Source organism: Desmodus rotundus, chromosome 4, assembly GCF_022682495.2.
Source record: "Desmodus rotundus isolate HL8 chromosome 4, HLdesRot8A.1, whole genome shotgun sequence".
Lineage (NCBI taxonomy): Eukaryota > Metazoa > Chordata > Mammalia > Chiroptera > Phyllostomidae > Desmodus > Desmodus rotundus.
Genome location: NC_071390.1, coordinates 50,341,279 through 50,355,098, shown reverse-complemented (window position 1 = coordinate 50,355,098; position 13,820 = coordinate 50,341,279). Strand labels below are relative to the sequence as shown.

The following is a 13,820-nucleotide window of genomic DNA, read 5'->3' as shown; positions in this document are numbered from 1 at the left end:
TCTCTCCCTGCGCAGTACTGCCTACTGCCGTCCCACTGTGTGCGCCCTAAGCTGTCAGGGCTCTTATGACATTTAGATGAAGTTAGACCTCCACTGCCTTGTCTTTCTCTCTGTAAAATCACCTTCCCTAAGGACAAAGACCCTGGTCTTCATCGCCAGCCTTTTACTGCACAAACAATGAGCTGCCAGCTGGCTGAAGGGCGTCTCCTGCCTGCGGTGTCACAGCTCTCACCGAGAGAGACCCCACGAGGCAAGTGCTGTTGCCCTTCTTACTGATAAGAAAGCTGAGGTCCAGAGAGGTTAAATCACTGTCCAGAGCTGCACAGCTGAAGACTTGTAGAGTCCTTTTTCTCTGCCCTGCATGTCCAAGTCAGATTGGAGTCTCTGGGCCCTGCTCTACAGCTTTCAACAAACTGTTAGGTTCATTTTTTTAGAAAAAATTTAGCGGACTTCGGCACAATGGATTAGTTTGAAGGACGGGCAGAACTGAGTTGGGCCGAGAGAAGACAGACACTCCAGCACTTCCTAGAACAGCCCAGTGTGCGCGTCAGCGTGTGAGAAAAGAGCAGGAGACCGACGTGAGCCTGGAGACATCGGACCGATCCCTGGGCTCACAGGAGCATTCACGTGTGGGACTGCCAGAAGGGAAGCTGGGAAATGCAGGCTGAGGCCAGGTGCATAAAAGCCTCAACTGCCCAGCTGAGGTGGATGAACTTGTCCGAACTTCAAGGACATGGCCATCCCTGAGACTCCGAGGCCCTCCTTGACTCCTTGCTTCAAGGAGCCATCTGCATCATCTGACTTCTGACCTCACACCATTCTCCAGCCCAGACACGCTGGCTCCAGGGTCAGCTCTGCAGAGCACCCCTGGAGGGCTGAGGGCGTGGCCCCAGGAGGAGGGGGACAGGGCTGATGGGGCAGTGCTGAAGGTCAGCAAGGCGGGCACGCACCCCCAACGGAGGTACTGAAGCAGCACTGCTGGGCACAGACACAGGCAAACACGTTTGAGCAAATTGGAACGACATAAAAGTCTATTACAGCAAATCAAACAGCAGTCAGCATGACAGCCATTAGCCTGAAATGAATACACGGGGACTTAATGAGGTCTGTCGAGGCTGGCTTGGTGAATTAAGTTGCCAATTCTAGCAGGATTTCCCTTTCTTTACGGACTTGAAAGCATCCACGCTGCCTCGTTAGGGCTTCGACAAGTGAATTGCAGGGCCTTTCACCCTGATAAAATGGATAATTACATGGAGAACAGCTTAGTGAGGGGAGAGGGGTGGGCAAGAGGGGGACCAAGAACAAACAAACCCAAACACACCTGCCTGGCTTCTCCCAAGGCCTGGGCAGGGGCTTTCGGAGGGAGAGGGGGCAGGCATGGGTGTGCTGGGGCAGAGAGCTTCTCCCAGGAAAGGGGCAGTGTCTGGCCTTGATCCTCCTCCCATTCGCTCCTATTCCAGGCCTGAGGACGTGGGTCCCCGTGGGTCATGTCTCCGGGCAGCTATGGACAGGCTGAAAGTTCTCAGAGATGGGCTGCCCCAGACAGTACCTCTCAGAAACCCTCTGGTGGGGAGGGCGATGGTGGTCATCCTCCAGGGCTCCCTGTCACCAGGAAAGTTCATGAAAAATGCAGCTTCCCGGGCCAGCTCTCCCCAAACTACTGATTCAGAATTGCGGGGACCCAGGAATACAGGGTGGGACAAAAGTAGGTCTAGAGTTGTTTGTATGGAAATTAATAAATAATAATACAAGAACAAACTCTGGGCTTCCAGGACTCACAAATGTGAACCTACGTTTGCCTCACCCTGTGTGTGCCCTAACTAGTCCTGCCAGAAATCCTGGCGTGGTGTGTTTGGGACCCTCTGGCTCACCCCTTCTCCAGCACTTGGTACTGAATGGCTTCTGAAGCACGTGGTTCTCCCGCGACTGCTTGCACAACTCCATGGCAGGGGAGTAGACTGTGGAGCGGGTCTTATTTAGAAAGTTCTTCCTTACGTAGACCTGGAATTTGCCTTCTTAAAACCTGCTCCCCATGTCTATCCCTGGGTTCTCAGCGCAACAGACCCAAACATATCAGGGCTGCGAGGGCTGGGGAAAGTGGAAGCTGGAAAGGTATGAGATAAGGTGCAGGTGGCTGGGATGGCCAAGAGAGGAGCTGAGTGTATAGAGGCAGCCACGGGAGCTTCTCTGCCAATCCGTCAAGGGAGAGGAAGGACTTCTGCTATTGGATTCACCCTCAGATCACGGGTGTTAGCCCTAGAACAGGGCCTGGTCCAACTTCCTAGTTAGCCACTGGAATTGAAGGCAGCAGAGGGAAAGTGACAAGTCTAGAGTCTCACCTAGACAGTTGTTGGCACAGTCAGGACTAGAACCCAGGTGTCTTGACCTCTAGTCCCCCTCTTCCCATGACACAACACAGGAGCTCCACTGCTCACACTGGCAAGATTCTGCTGAAACCCACCTCCTCAAGGAAGCCTGCTGAGATTTCTCTGACCACTGGCAACTCCTCAGCATTGATGCTTCACAGGATCTCCAATGCCCCCATTTCTCTGGTTTGTATTCTCACTCTGTTCAAAACTGCAAGGCCTCTGCCACAAATCACGCTTCTCAAGGGCAGGCATCTGGGGTGGCCAGGGTAGCCCAATGCAAACAGAATGCCCTGGCCTCAACGTTAGGCTAGGGGTCAGCAGGTTCTTTGCTGGTCCCCTGTTGGGGACTGAGTCAGGCAACAAAGTTCTAGCTCAGGTGACCAGACCAGGCTGGTCAGTGCCAAGTCACCTGAGGTCAGCAGTGGCCCAGTCTCTGTCCAGCTGACACCACATCCGCACTGGCCGCAGTGAGCATCCCCGATCAAGTATCAGGCCAGCAAAGTGACCCGGGGATGTTTACACACAAGTGAGTAAACCATACGGGCCTTTCTCCAAGGACTGCGTGTCCTTGCAGCGGGCCCTCTCAGTAACCCCTCCTCATCAGATGGGCAGGAGGTAGGCCACTTTACCCTGCCTGCCTTCTCTTTTTATCAGATAAGAAGGCCTGTGGCCCAGAGAGGTTAGGTGACATGTCCAAATGGTCCCAGCAATCCCGGAGCAGAGCAGGGGTCAGCCTGGGGTCTCTTGCCGCTAGTTTGGCTCCCGGCATTGCACGTTCCTCTGGCCACCCGTGTCTCTGTGCTGTGAGAGCCTGGCACAGCGCCAAGCCCACAGCAGACACTCAATAAATATTTGTTAAATAAATGAATGACAGAAGAGGCTCTCTCCTTGGAGGCAGAGACCTTTGGAGAATCCCGGAGGATTCCGACAGGGTGGTGTTGGAGGTCATGTCTCCTGGCCATGGAGACAGGAGAAGGCTGGCTCCAGCCCAAGGGCTGGGGAGGACTACGACCTCTCGTCCCTTTGCCATTGCGGCTGCCTGCTGCCCCTGAGAGGGAAGGCAGAGGGCAGCCATGCCTGCCAGGATGGCAGCTGAGCAATGGGTCCAAGGCTCATTAACTCCAAGCCGTGCCCTTGGTTTCTGAGTCCAGGCCCGTAGTGCAGGCTGGCACGTAGAGACCCTTAATTAAATTAGGGAGGCTTCCAAATGAGAGAGGGCCCAGAGCCAAGTTGCGGTCCCCAGCACACCGGCCACAGCTCAGGGTACCATGGCCCATGCTTGGGTCTGTGGGCTCTCCCTGATTATGTCCTGCCCCACCAGGGGGTGGGCATGGGGGCCTCTGGTATGTCCCCACCCACGCACTTGTCCTCATTTCCCTCTGTCTGGCATAAGCTTAGGACCCTTGACTCACAGCTGAGCGAGGAGGGCCAGACACAGGAACGTGAGGGGCATGAAACAAGGTCTCTTCACCCCTGAGGGAATCTGAGGCTGTGCTGGGAGCCAGGAGGCACAAAGCCGAAGCTATGTGACCATCTCTACCGCTCTGAGCCTCAGCCTTCCCATGTACAAACTGAACGGGTATTTCCCCAAGATTCTTCCAGGTTTCCTGATCCAATGGCCTATAACAAAGGGGCTAGGACTCCAACACCATGGTGCCCACCTGCTTCTCTCCAGTGGATTCCGTCTCCCTCATCCCCACCTCAGCCCTTCACTGCTGCCTCACCCAGAGCCCCAAAGGCAGGCCTGAAGGACATCCAGTTAGAAGCCCTTTCCCCACCAACTTCAAGGTCTTTGAATTGCTAACTGCCAGCCCAGAAGTCTGCCATCAGCCACCAGGGAGAGAGACAGCCAGCAAAGGGAATCCTAGTGTCACGGTGAGCCAGCCACCAGTTTATTAACGAACCGTTTGTAATGTAGTAATTTGTACTTCTCAGTTACTGGCAACGGCACGGGGTTCTACATGCATGCACTCATGCAAACACTCTCCAAGTACACAGATGTCCCAACGCTGCCGCCACGAGCCAGCGGGACAGTGGGTGAGCGCAGGACCGGGGAAAGAAAGTCCCTTCCTGGAACTGTATGCTGCTCCCTGCGTCCGTCCTGGGGTGGGCGGCGCTGTTCTGGCCAAAGCAGGGAGGTCTGGGCTGCCAACCCACCCGCCCAAGGCCCACGCCGGCTCCGAGTGGAAGAAAAGAGAACACAACACGGGTGCTTCCTACCCTCTGTCTTATCCCTGATTCCAGCTGAAGCTATGGGGCTCTTCCCAGGCAAGCCCTCTCTCGGGCATGAGACTCCCACCAACCCACTCTCCCTGACCAGCAGATGGGCCCATACTCTCAGAGAGGGTGCCCAGAGAGGGTGCCTGAGCTGAGGTGTGGGCAGAAGAAAAGCTGGACATGCCCTTGACCCAGTTGACTCTTCACCCCACTCCCAGCAGCAGGTGCCCAGGGTCCCCCAAGTGTGACCCAGCAGCTCCTACCTCAGGGATGCGGACACTGTAGGGCTGATTGTGAAATGTGGGTGCGTTGTCATTCACGTCCCCGACCTGAATGTTCACCTTCCGCGTGATCACCTGGCAAGGGAAGGGCGGGGCATCAGTGTTGGCCTTGGCCTCTGGCTTCTTTCCACCTGAGGAACCCAGGAACAATCCTCCCTGGGCAGCAGGGGCTTCAGGGGATACTCACCCCCTGGTGGTCACTGACAGAGAACTCCACTGTGAACTCCGACTTGGTCTGAAAGAGAGGAAGGGGAGGGAGGAGGGTAGAATTGGAGAGATGCACTGAGGTCCTGAGGCCTGAGCCCTGTGTGGGACTGGAGGCCCCCAGCATTGCCCCAGGAGCTGGTCTGGGACTGGGTGCCCAAAGTCTTTCCTAAAAAACAAGCAGTGACCCTTGGGTTGGGGAAGCGGGTTCGGAATAGGGATTCTTCCCATAAAAAAGCAACAAGTTTGGAGCAACAGTCTTGGGTTCTAATCTGGACTTGGCCTTCAAATTGCTGTGTGATCTTTAATAGGTTGCTAGACATCTCTGTGGCCACTTCCTCAAACGTAAGGAGAGAGCAGGAGCTGGGGTTTTGTTCAAGCTCTACCTTAATTTGCTAAGGACGATAGATTCACCAATTTCTGCACCTCTGGAAAATGTCCTTTGGTGGGGTTTGTTTGGGGCAGAGCCCCGTGGAGCCCCCACTCTACAGGGGACGAACCCAGGATCATCGTCCCTCCTGCCTATCCAATGTTGCCCCTTGCCTGGAGACACGCCCAACCACCCCACTCCAAACCCAAGTCCAAGCACTGGCCCTTGAAAAAGGACACCATTCCTGGAGAAAGATGCTGCTTCAGGGTCACAGTGAGGCCTCGGAGGAAAGCCCCTAAAAGATGATGACCTGTCCTACCCCAGGGTCTGCTTGTGCCCCGCAGGGAAGGACTGAGGTCATACCTCTCTGTCCAGTGGCTGCCGGAGCCACACCACACCTGTGTCAGGCTCCACGGCAAAGAAGCGGGAGGCCTCCTCACCAGACACACCAAACACCAGGGGGTCATTGTCCATGTCTCGAGCCAGCAGTTGGGTCACAGAGGAACCTGCAGTATCCAAGGGAGAGAGCAGAAGGCAAAAATGGGGGGGTCAGTCCATTCCCCAGCACCTGGCTCGGGTTGCTGAATCCCAGTGGGGGGCAGCCACCAAGAGATCCCCAGCAGGTCACTGACTACGGCACGGCCTCCTCTGACCCAGGCTCCCCACCTCCATCCTGGCCACAAGTCGGTGTGTACGTGTCTGTAACAGGGAACCATCACTGACCATGTCCTGGTGTGTAATGGACAGCTGTGACTTCTGCCTGACCCCCCTTTTTCTGATTTTAATGTGGAGTCCCCCTTCTCCAAGGGGCTCAGATGAGAACAGGCCCCCAACCTTTCAATTCTTATGTTCCAAGATGGGCACCTAACTCAGCCCTAGCCAATCAGAGCATTCCATCTTCCTGGTGACAATGATTGGCTCAAGGATGAGCATGTGACCCAGGCTGGCCAATCAAAGCTAACCCTGGGACTTCTGCTGAAACTATGGGGATGGAGAGGAGCTCTCCTTCTACTAGGGTTGCTAAACTGGCACTGCTGGCAGCAGTCTTTGGCACCGCACAGGAAGGGCCTACCTGAGAATGAGGCCAACAGGGAGGAAAGCCGAGGCAAATGGTGCATGGAGAGAGATTCCTGCTGGTGTGAGGGTGTGCAGCCAGCTGTACGTGATATTAGCTCTATCCTCCGGACTTCTCAGCTATATGAACTAATAAATCCACCCCCCTTTTTTTCTGCCTGAGTCGATTGAGTTGGATTTCAGTCTTTTGCAAATGGAAGCACACTTTCTAATTCAGAATATTTTGCAAAACCTGGCACTCATTCAACTAGTTGACTAGTACTGGCCTTGTGGTAAGCACTGGGGTACACAGAGGTTAGGAAGACGGGGCCCAGCCTCAAGGAACTCCAGTCTAGCACGGGGTGACAAGGTCTAGTTCCTGTTCACACACACAAAAAGATCAAGATGTCACCCTTCACCAGGAAACAAAGCCCTGGCCAGAGTATACCCTGGGTGTTAGGATGCCTGGCCCACAGCCCTACCTAAGAAGTCCCTGTGTAGTGTAGAGTCTCCTGGGGTTCACGGCCCTCCCTAGGTAGCCTGCAGTTAGGGTGGCACCCACCCTAGTTTGTCTAGGACTGAGGCAGAACACATACTAAAAACAGGAGGTCCCAAGCAATTGAATCAGCTGATCACCATAGCTTGAGGAGGTCTTTATACCCCTAGGAACTGTACAAGATGTTAGGAGTACACAGTGTGTCATTTTCTGCAGAGAGAGTCTATAGTCTTTATCTGAGTCTCAAAAGACAGGTTATATTAGAACCACGGCCTTGGGCAAAGCACTTCTTTCAAAGCCTCAGTTTACCCTACAAAATGGGACAGATACTCTTCTGCAAATACTGACTCTCGTATTTACTGAATAGCTCTCAATGATCAGGCTAAGTAAGGAGGGGTTCCAAACTCTAGGAATGTTATCTAGAAAAGAACACGAATGAGCTTTTCTAGGTGAACTTTTCAAAGCCGGTTCTAACATGACAATGACAGCTAACATTTCTGAGCACTAACCACACTCCAGACCCCAGGCTAAAAAATTCCCGTGTACTAGTGGCCTATGTAATTCAATCCTTACTGTCGTTCTCCCTATAACATGCAAGATAACAAACAGTGATTAAGTCATATACAACGGCCACACAGTTACAAATGGCAGAGCTGGAATTCGAAGCCCAGGCATTCTGGCTTCAAAGCCCACGTTTGTTTCCACAACTTTACATCTCTCAACAGTTGATTGGCGAACTCAAGATTTAGGACTTCCATGGACACGACCCTGGAGGACCCAGCCTGGAAGCCCGACACTTGGAAGAGGAAGACATGGGGCAACCATTAGATTGTTGTGACATGCCAGCCACGGTGCCTGGCCCATTCACAAATCCTCCCAGCGACTCCGTTTGGGAGTCATCATTACCCCCATTCTACAGACTAGGAAGTGAGGCTCAGAGAGGCAAAATGGCGTCTCTGTGGTCACACAGCGGAGTAGGCCATAGCGGCACCCAAGGTGATGGGAGTAGGTGAGAAATGGGAGAAGAAGGAATAGAATCATGGAACAGAGTTGGAACAAAGTTAGAAACTACTTGGGGAGTCCGAAATTTGATATTCCCATTTTAAAGATGGAGAAGCTAAGGTATTTAGCTATTTTCCTAAAGTACAATGGTGAGCAACAGAGTCAGGACCGAAACCCAAGTTTCCAGACTCTCAGACTCCCGGTACAGTGCTCTTTCTACATGAGGAAGGAGCGGGTATATGAAGTCATGGAAAAACGGAGCACATCTTCCCAAAGCATCTGTGTTGCTCAATGATGAATAATTATTTTATACTAAATGGCACTATTTGGGGAACACAATGTAACGTTTAATTTAAAGACACAACCTAAAACTGTAAAAGAATTTCCAATCTTCCCGAGACTTCCAGGGATACACATTTCCTTTTCTTTACCCTCAAGGGTCCTTCAGTGGCAAAGTTTGAGGAGCACAGCTATTTCCCAATGCCTTGGGGAAATTCAGGAGGAAACTGAGGCCCATAGGGCCCTGCTTACCCACCATACAGCAGTGAGTCCATGGTAGCCCCCTGGACTGGACCCCTCACCTGCTGACCTCCTTCCAGGCCCAGCCCAGCCAGAGTGGATGGGGCCAAGCTCCCGGCTGGCCAATGAGGATTCTGGGAAAGCCAAACTGGCTGTCCAGCCAAGGTCGCACATCTCAGCCTGATATCCCAAATGGCTCTCTGAGGCCCGAAGCTCAGGTCCTACCAAGAAGGGGGGCCGTCAGCTGCTGTCACCCACCCTGTAATTTCATGGACTTTTATCCATTTTCTCCTCAATTATATGCTGCTCGAAATGGTCCTTTTCAGCTTCCTCATGGGCTCTTGCCTGCTCACGCATTTTTTGTGTCCCAGGTAATTGCTAGTGACCTTTTCTAAGTCTACTAATTAAAGGTACTGATTTAATATTATATTTAAGATGAGACGCCCTGCAATTTTCCAGCTGGGCACATACTCCCCCACCCAGCACTATTCTGCCACTCTGCAGAAGCTGGGCATAGCCTGGGCTTCTCCAAGACACAGGCCTTATTCCACCAGGATGGCTTCCAGCAACCTCTGTTTGAATCATTCACGCAGAAATGAGGCCAAGATGAGGGCCCCAACTTCAGCCCAAAGCCCGTAGAAGCAGCCACTCAGCAGAACCATCCCTGACTGTGTGACCGCGGAGACCACATGCCACACTCTGGGCTTGTTTCCCACCTGAGAAGCAGGCAGTGTACCCTGCAACCCAGGCTGTGCGATTCCTAGAGTTCATTTCATTCCTCCTTCCTTTCTTTTCTTCCCTTGCTTTTCCTTTCCCTCCCTCCCTCCCTCCCTTCCTTCTTTACCGTGGTAGAATACACACAAATATATTCTTTAACCCATTGTGAACTGCTCCATTCAGGGACATCAGGTACATTCACAACGTGTGCAGTCACCCCACTATCTGCCTCCAGATCATTTTCTTCACCCCAGAAGGAACTCCCGTACCCATCAGGCAGTCACTCCCCACTCCTTCCCTCCCAGCCCCTGGCAACCACTAGTCTTCTGTCCGTCTATGAATGCGCCTGGTCGGGACATTTCCTATGAATAGAATCATACGTGCTCTTCGTCTCTGGCTTCTTTCACTCAGCATGATGTTTCCAAGGTTCATCCATGTCGTAGCATGCATTAGTACTCAACCCCTTTTCATGACTGATACTGCATTGTGCGGCGAGGCCACATTTTGTCTACCCACTCATCGGCTGATGGACATTCGGGTTGTTTCCTCCTTCTGGATATTGTGACAGTGTTGCTATAGACATTTGTGGACAAGGTTTTATTTGAACACTTGCTTTCGATTCTTTTGGGAATCAACCTGGGGGTAGGACCGCAGGGTTTTATGGTAATTCTACATTTAACTTATTGGAGAACCACCAAATTGCTTTCCACCACAATGGCAACATTTACATTCCTACCAGCAACAGGTGAGGGCGTAGGAGGAAAATCAACGGCTCACACGGGCGGGGCGCCCCAGTGTGGTGGAGAGATGGGAGCCGTGCGGCACTACAGAGCAGAAGCGATCGGTACCATGCCCACTCTGTCTTACAATATGCCATATTGCACACGCCTGCCCAACCTCCCACTGCTGGCCCCAGGACTCTCACCTGAGCGGTTCGCACCATCAGGGACTGCCCCACACCCATACACAGGACAGACTGGAAGTGCCAGGGAGATAACGTCCCTGGTGGCATCACTCAAAGAATGACTGATGTAAGATGATAGACAAACACCCCAGCTCCCTCACGTCTCAGGGGTTAGCTCAGAGGCCAGGTCCCACACTGGCTCTCAGAGTCCCCAACAGGATTCGTCTCCAGTTGCCCACACTGGGGACCTGGTGGGCAATGCATCTTTACGGCTTCCTTCCCTCCTTGTCTTGTGTCCTCACTCCCCTACCTGTTTTCTGGAATTCTCTCCCCAATAAACTACTTGTACATGAGTCCTCATCCCACAGCCTGCTTCCGGGGGAGTGCACATAAGACTCCCTAAGACCGTGGCATCAGAATCACGCAGGGAGCTTGTTACAATACCGATTCCCAGGCCCTACTGACTCGGTTGACTGGTGTGTTAACTTTTAAACAGTAGCCCCCACTCCCCCTGCAAGAGAGTCTGGCACACTGCCAGGTTTGGAAGTCCTGAGACTGGTTTATAGCAGGATGATATTCAAATATTTAACAATGGGCACAGTACAGACATCAACCAATCAGAAAGGACACTGGCCATAAACAACCAGACCGGTAAGTACTGCCTGTAAGTCAGCCTGGTTTATGGCTCACATTTTAGATGCAGAGGAAAGCTCCTTGGGTCTCAGAATGATTTAAAAGCTCAGTCTCAGGGCTCTTGGCTCAATCAGCGCTGCTGGAGGACCCTTTGCTTTTGCCTCCCTGCCCTCCCAGGGAAAGGTGGGGATAGCTAGCCCCTCCATTCTGTGCCCGTCCAGCCTAACCTCATGGGTGGGAAGCGTAACTTTAAAGAATTTAAATCACTGTATACCCATGTTCACAGCAGCATTATTCACAATAGTCAAAAGGTGGAGGCAACCCAAGTATCCCTCAATGAAAAAATAAATAATTAAATTGTGGTATACAAGGTCTGTCCGGAAAAGTCCAGCCACTATTAATATAACAGGAACAGTGTGTACGACATCAATACAACCTGGCGGCCAAAGAGAGTGGACTGGGATGCACATGTGTGAACGATGACAACTGCACTGTATGAGTCAGAGGGGGGCGGCAGATGCCATTGAGTGAGCATGCGCACCGTGTGGCTATTGCATTCAGAATGACTGCATGAGTAGAGCCACGAATCTGCATCAAATTTTGCGATAAGCTTGAACATTCCTCTGCAGAAACTGTTCCGATGATTCAGAAAAAGGTCGGGGACAATGTAATGACTGCAGTGCAAATGAAAGTGTGGCATAAACGCTTCAAAGACGGTCGAGAATCTGTTGAGAGTGATCCACATTCACGAAGGCCGGCAACACGCAGAACACCTGAGAATGCCGAACGTGTATGGGCTGCAACCAACAAAGATCGGCCACTGGCAGTGTGAGAACTGGAAGCTGATCCGGGGATTCCAGAACTACTGTGTCCGAGATTCTAGTGCAGGATCTTTTCATGAGAAGTGTTGTGGCAAAAATTCGTTCTGTGGCTTCTGCTACCAGAGCAGAAGGAACATCGCGCTGCAGTTACTAATGACTTGGTTCCAACCACTACCGATGAACCAGGTTCCCTCAGGAAAATCATAACCGGAGATGAAGCGTGGGTCTACGGCTTGTGTGATCCCGAAACCAAGGCCCAGTCCTCCCTGTGGAAGTCGCCTGGTTCTCCACACCTGAAGAAGGTGCGGTGAAGTCACAGCAAGATCAAGACCATGGTAACTGTTTTTGATTGGGAAGGTGTTGTCCATCACGAGTACGCCCCTCCAGGCCAGACAGTTAGGAAGGACAATTAGCCAGACAATTAGACAACTACCTCAATGTTCTTTGTCAGTTGAGAGATGCAATATGACAAAAACTGCCCCAGCTATGGGCAACTGGAGATGGGCAGCTTCATCACAGTAACGTGCCCACTCATGTACCATGTCTCCTGCAGAGTGTTTTGGTGAAACATTAAATTACCCAGGTGACTCAGCCCCCCTACAGCCCAGATTTGGCGTCCTGTGACTTCTGGCTTTTCCCAAAACTAAAATCACCTTTGAAAGGGAAGAGAGTTCAGACTGTCAATGAGATTCAGGGAAATACAATGGGGCAGCTCCAAAGGATTTTTGCAGAGTGCTTTGAACAGTGGAAGAGATTCCGGAAGAACTGTGTGAGGTCCCAAGGTGCCTACTTTGAAGGGGACTGAGGTGTCATTGTCATGTGAGGTGTACAATGTTTCTTGTATCTTGTATCTCCTTCAAGAAAGGTCTCTATTTTTTGTAGTGCCTGGCTGGATACTTTCTGGACAGCCCTCATATACGTGCCATGGAATATTATTCAGCCTTAAAAAGGAAGGAAATTCCGACACATGCTCAAACATGGATGAACCTTGAATGTGGTGCCAAGTGAAATAAGCCCGGCACAAAAAGACAGATACTGTGCGATTCCACCTCTGTGGCATCCAGAGAGACAGAAAGCAGCAGGGATGCCAGGCTGGGGAAAGCAGGTGACAGGGAGCTGTTTAACGGGTGCTGGGTTTCACGGTGAAAAGGGTTTTGGAGACTGTTTGCACAACCATATGAATGTACTTATTACCACTGTTGAATTGCATACTTAAAATGGTTATGGTGGTAAATTTTGTGTTATATGTATTTTACCACAATTAAGCAATTTAAAATCAAAACTTAAACATGTCCAAGGCCCTAGTGATCTCACCCAACGCAACACCTCCCACAGCCTCTCCTACAGGCTCCCCAGGCTCCCCCGCCTCGTCCCCTTGGCCTTCTTTCTGTTCCTGAGTAATCTGTGGCTGCCTCAGGGCCTTTGCCCTGACTGTACCTTCTGCTAGGAATGTTCCAACCTGAGGTCACTACATGTCGCTCATTAGTCACCTCTCAGGCCAAGAATTACCTCCTCAGAGAGGCCTTCCTTAAATACTGGACCACACAGAATCTATCTAAAGAGATACCCCGTCACTCTGTGTCCCTGCACCCGGAGTCACTGCCTTCACAGCCCTCCCTCCTCCGGGCTGAGCTTGTTTATTCCCTTGACTTGCTGACTGCCTGCCCCGAGACCCCGGGCCGTGGCCCGCCATCCAGTTCCCTGTTGTAGTGCTAAGCTAACACCGGGGCTGGCATCCCTGAGGCACTCGATAAAGAGTCAGTGGGTAAATAAATGAGTCCTGCCAACTGCCTAGAGGTGTTAAAAGAAGATAGCTTCCAAAAGTCATGAAAATCTCTGAGCCGCGACGAGAAGAGAGAGTATAGCAAGTTAATTCTTAATTATGTACACTAATGGACAGGAAAAAGCCTGGCTAATCAAAACCTAATAATGCCCAAACCAGTAGCACTTGGCTTTGGATGCAAGTGGAATCATAGTTGGGCACTGGCTGGGCTCCAGCCTCTCCGGAACTGGCCCCGCACCCCATCCGGAGGCTCAACTTCCCATTCTGTGACATTATATCCTGTCCTGGAGTCCAGGGGCCCAGGTTGGAGTGGGGACCTGCTCAGCGGCCAGCAAATGCTCCTGGGAGGTGCGGGATTAGCAACACATCCCCCAACAGTGGCCCTGAGTGGCAGGCTCCATCCCTCTTCCAGGCAAGGGGTGGACAATCACAGCTTCCCCTGCTGGGCTCC

General features: G+C 52.0%; 1 protein-coding gene across 1 annotated transcript in view; it reads right to left on the bottom strand.

Moving 5' to 3' along the window:
* LOC128779165 (cadherin-23) overlaps positions 1–13,820 on the bottom strand; it is a 327,551-nt gene that overhangs the window by 211,807 nt on the left and 101,924 nt on the right. The window contains exons 4-6 of the mRNA XM_053923246.1: positions 5,805–5,947; positions 5,055–5,102; positions 4,850–4,942 (exon numbers count right to left, since the gene is read on the bottom strand). Coding sequence (XP_053779221.1) covers positions 4,850–4,942; positions 5,055–5,102; positions 5,805–5,947 — 284 coding nt within the window. The remainder of the gene's footprint in view (positions 1–4,849; positions 4,943–5,054; positions 5,103–5,804; positions 5,948–13,820) is intronic.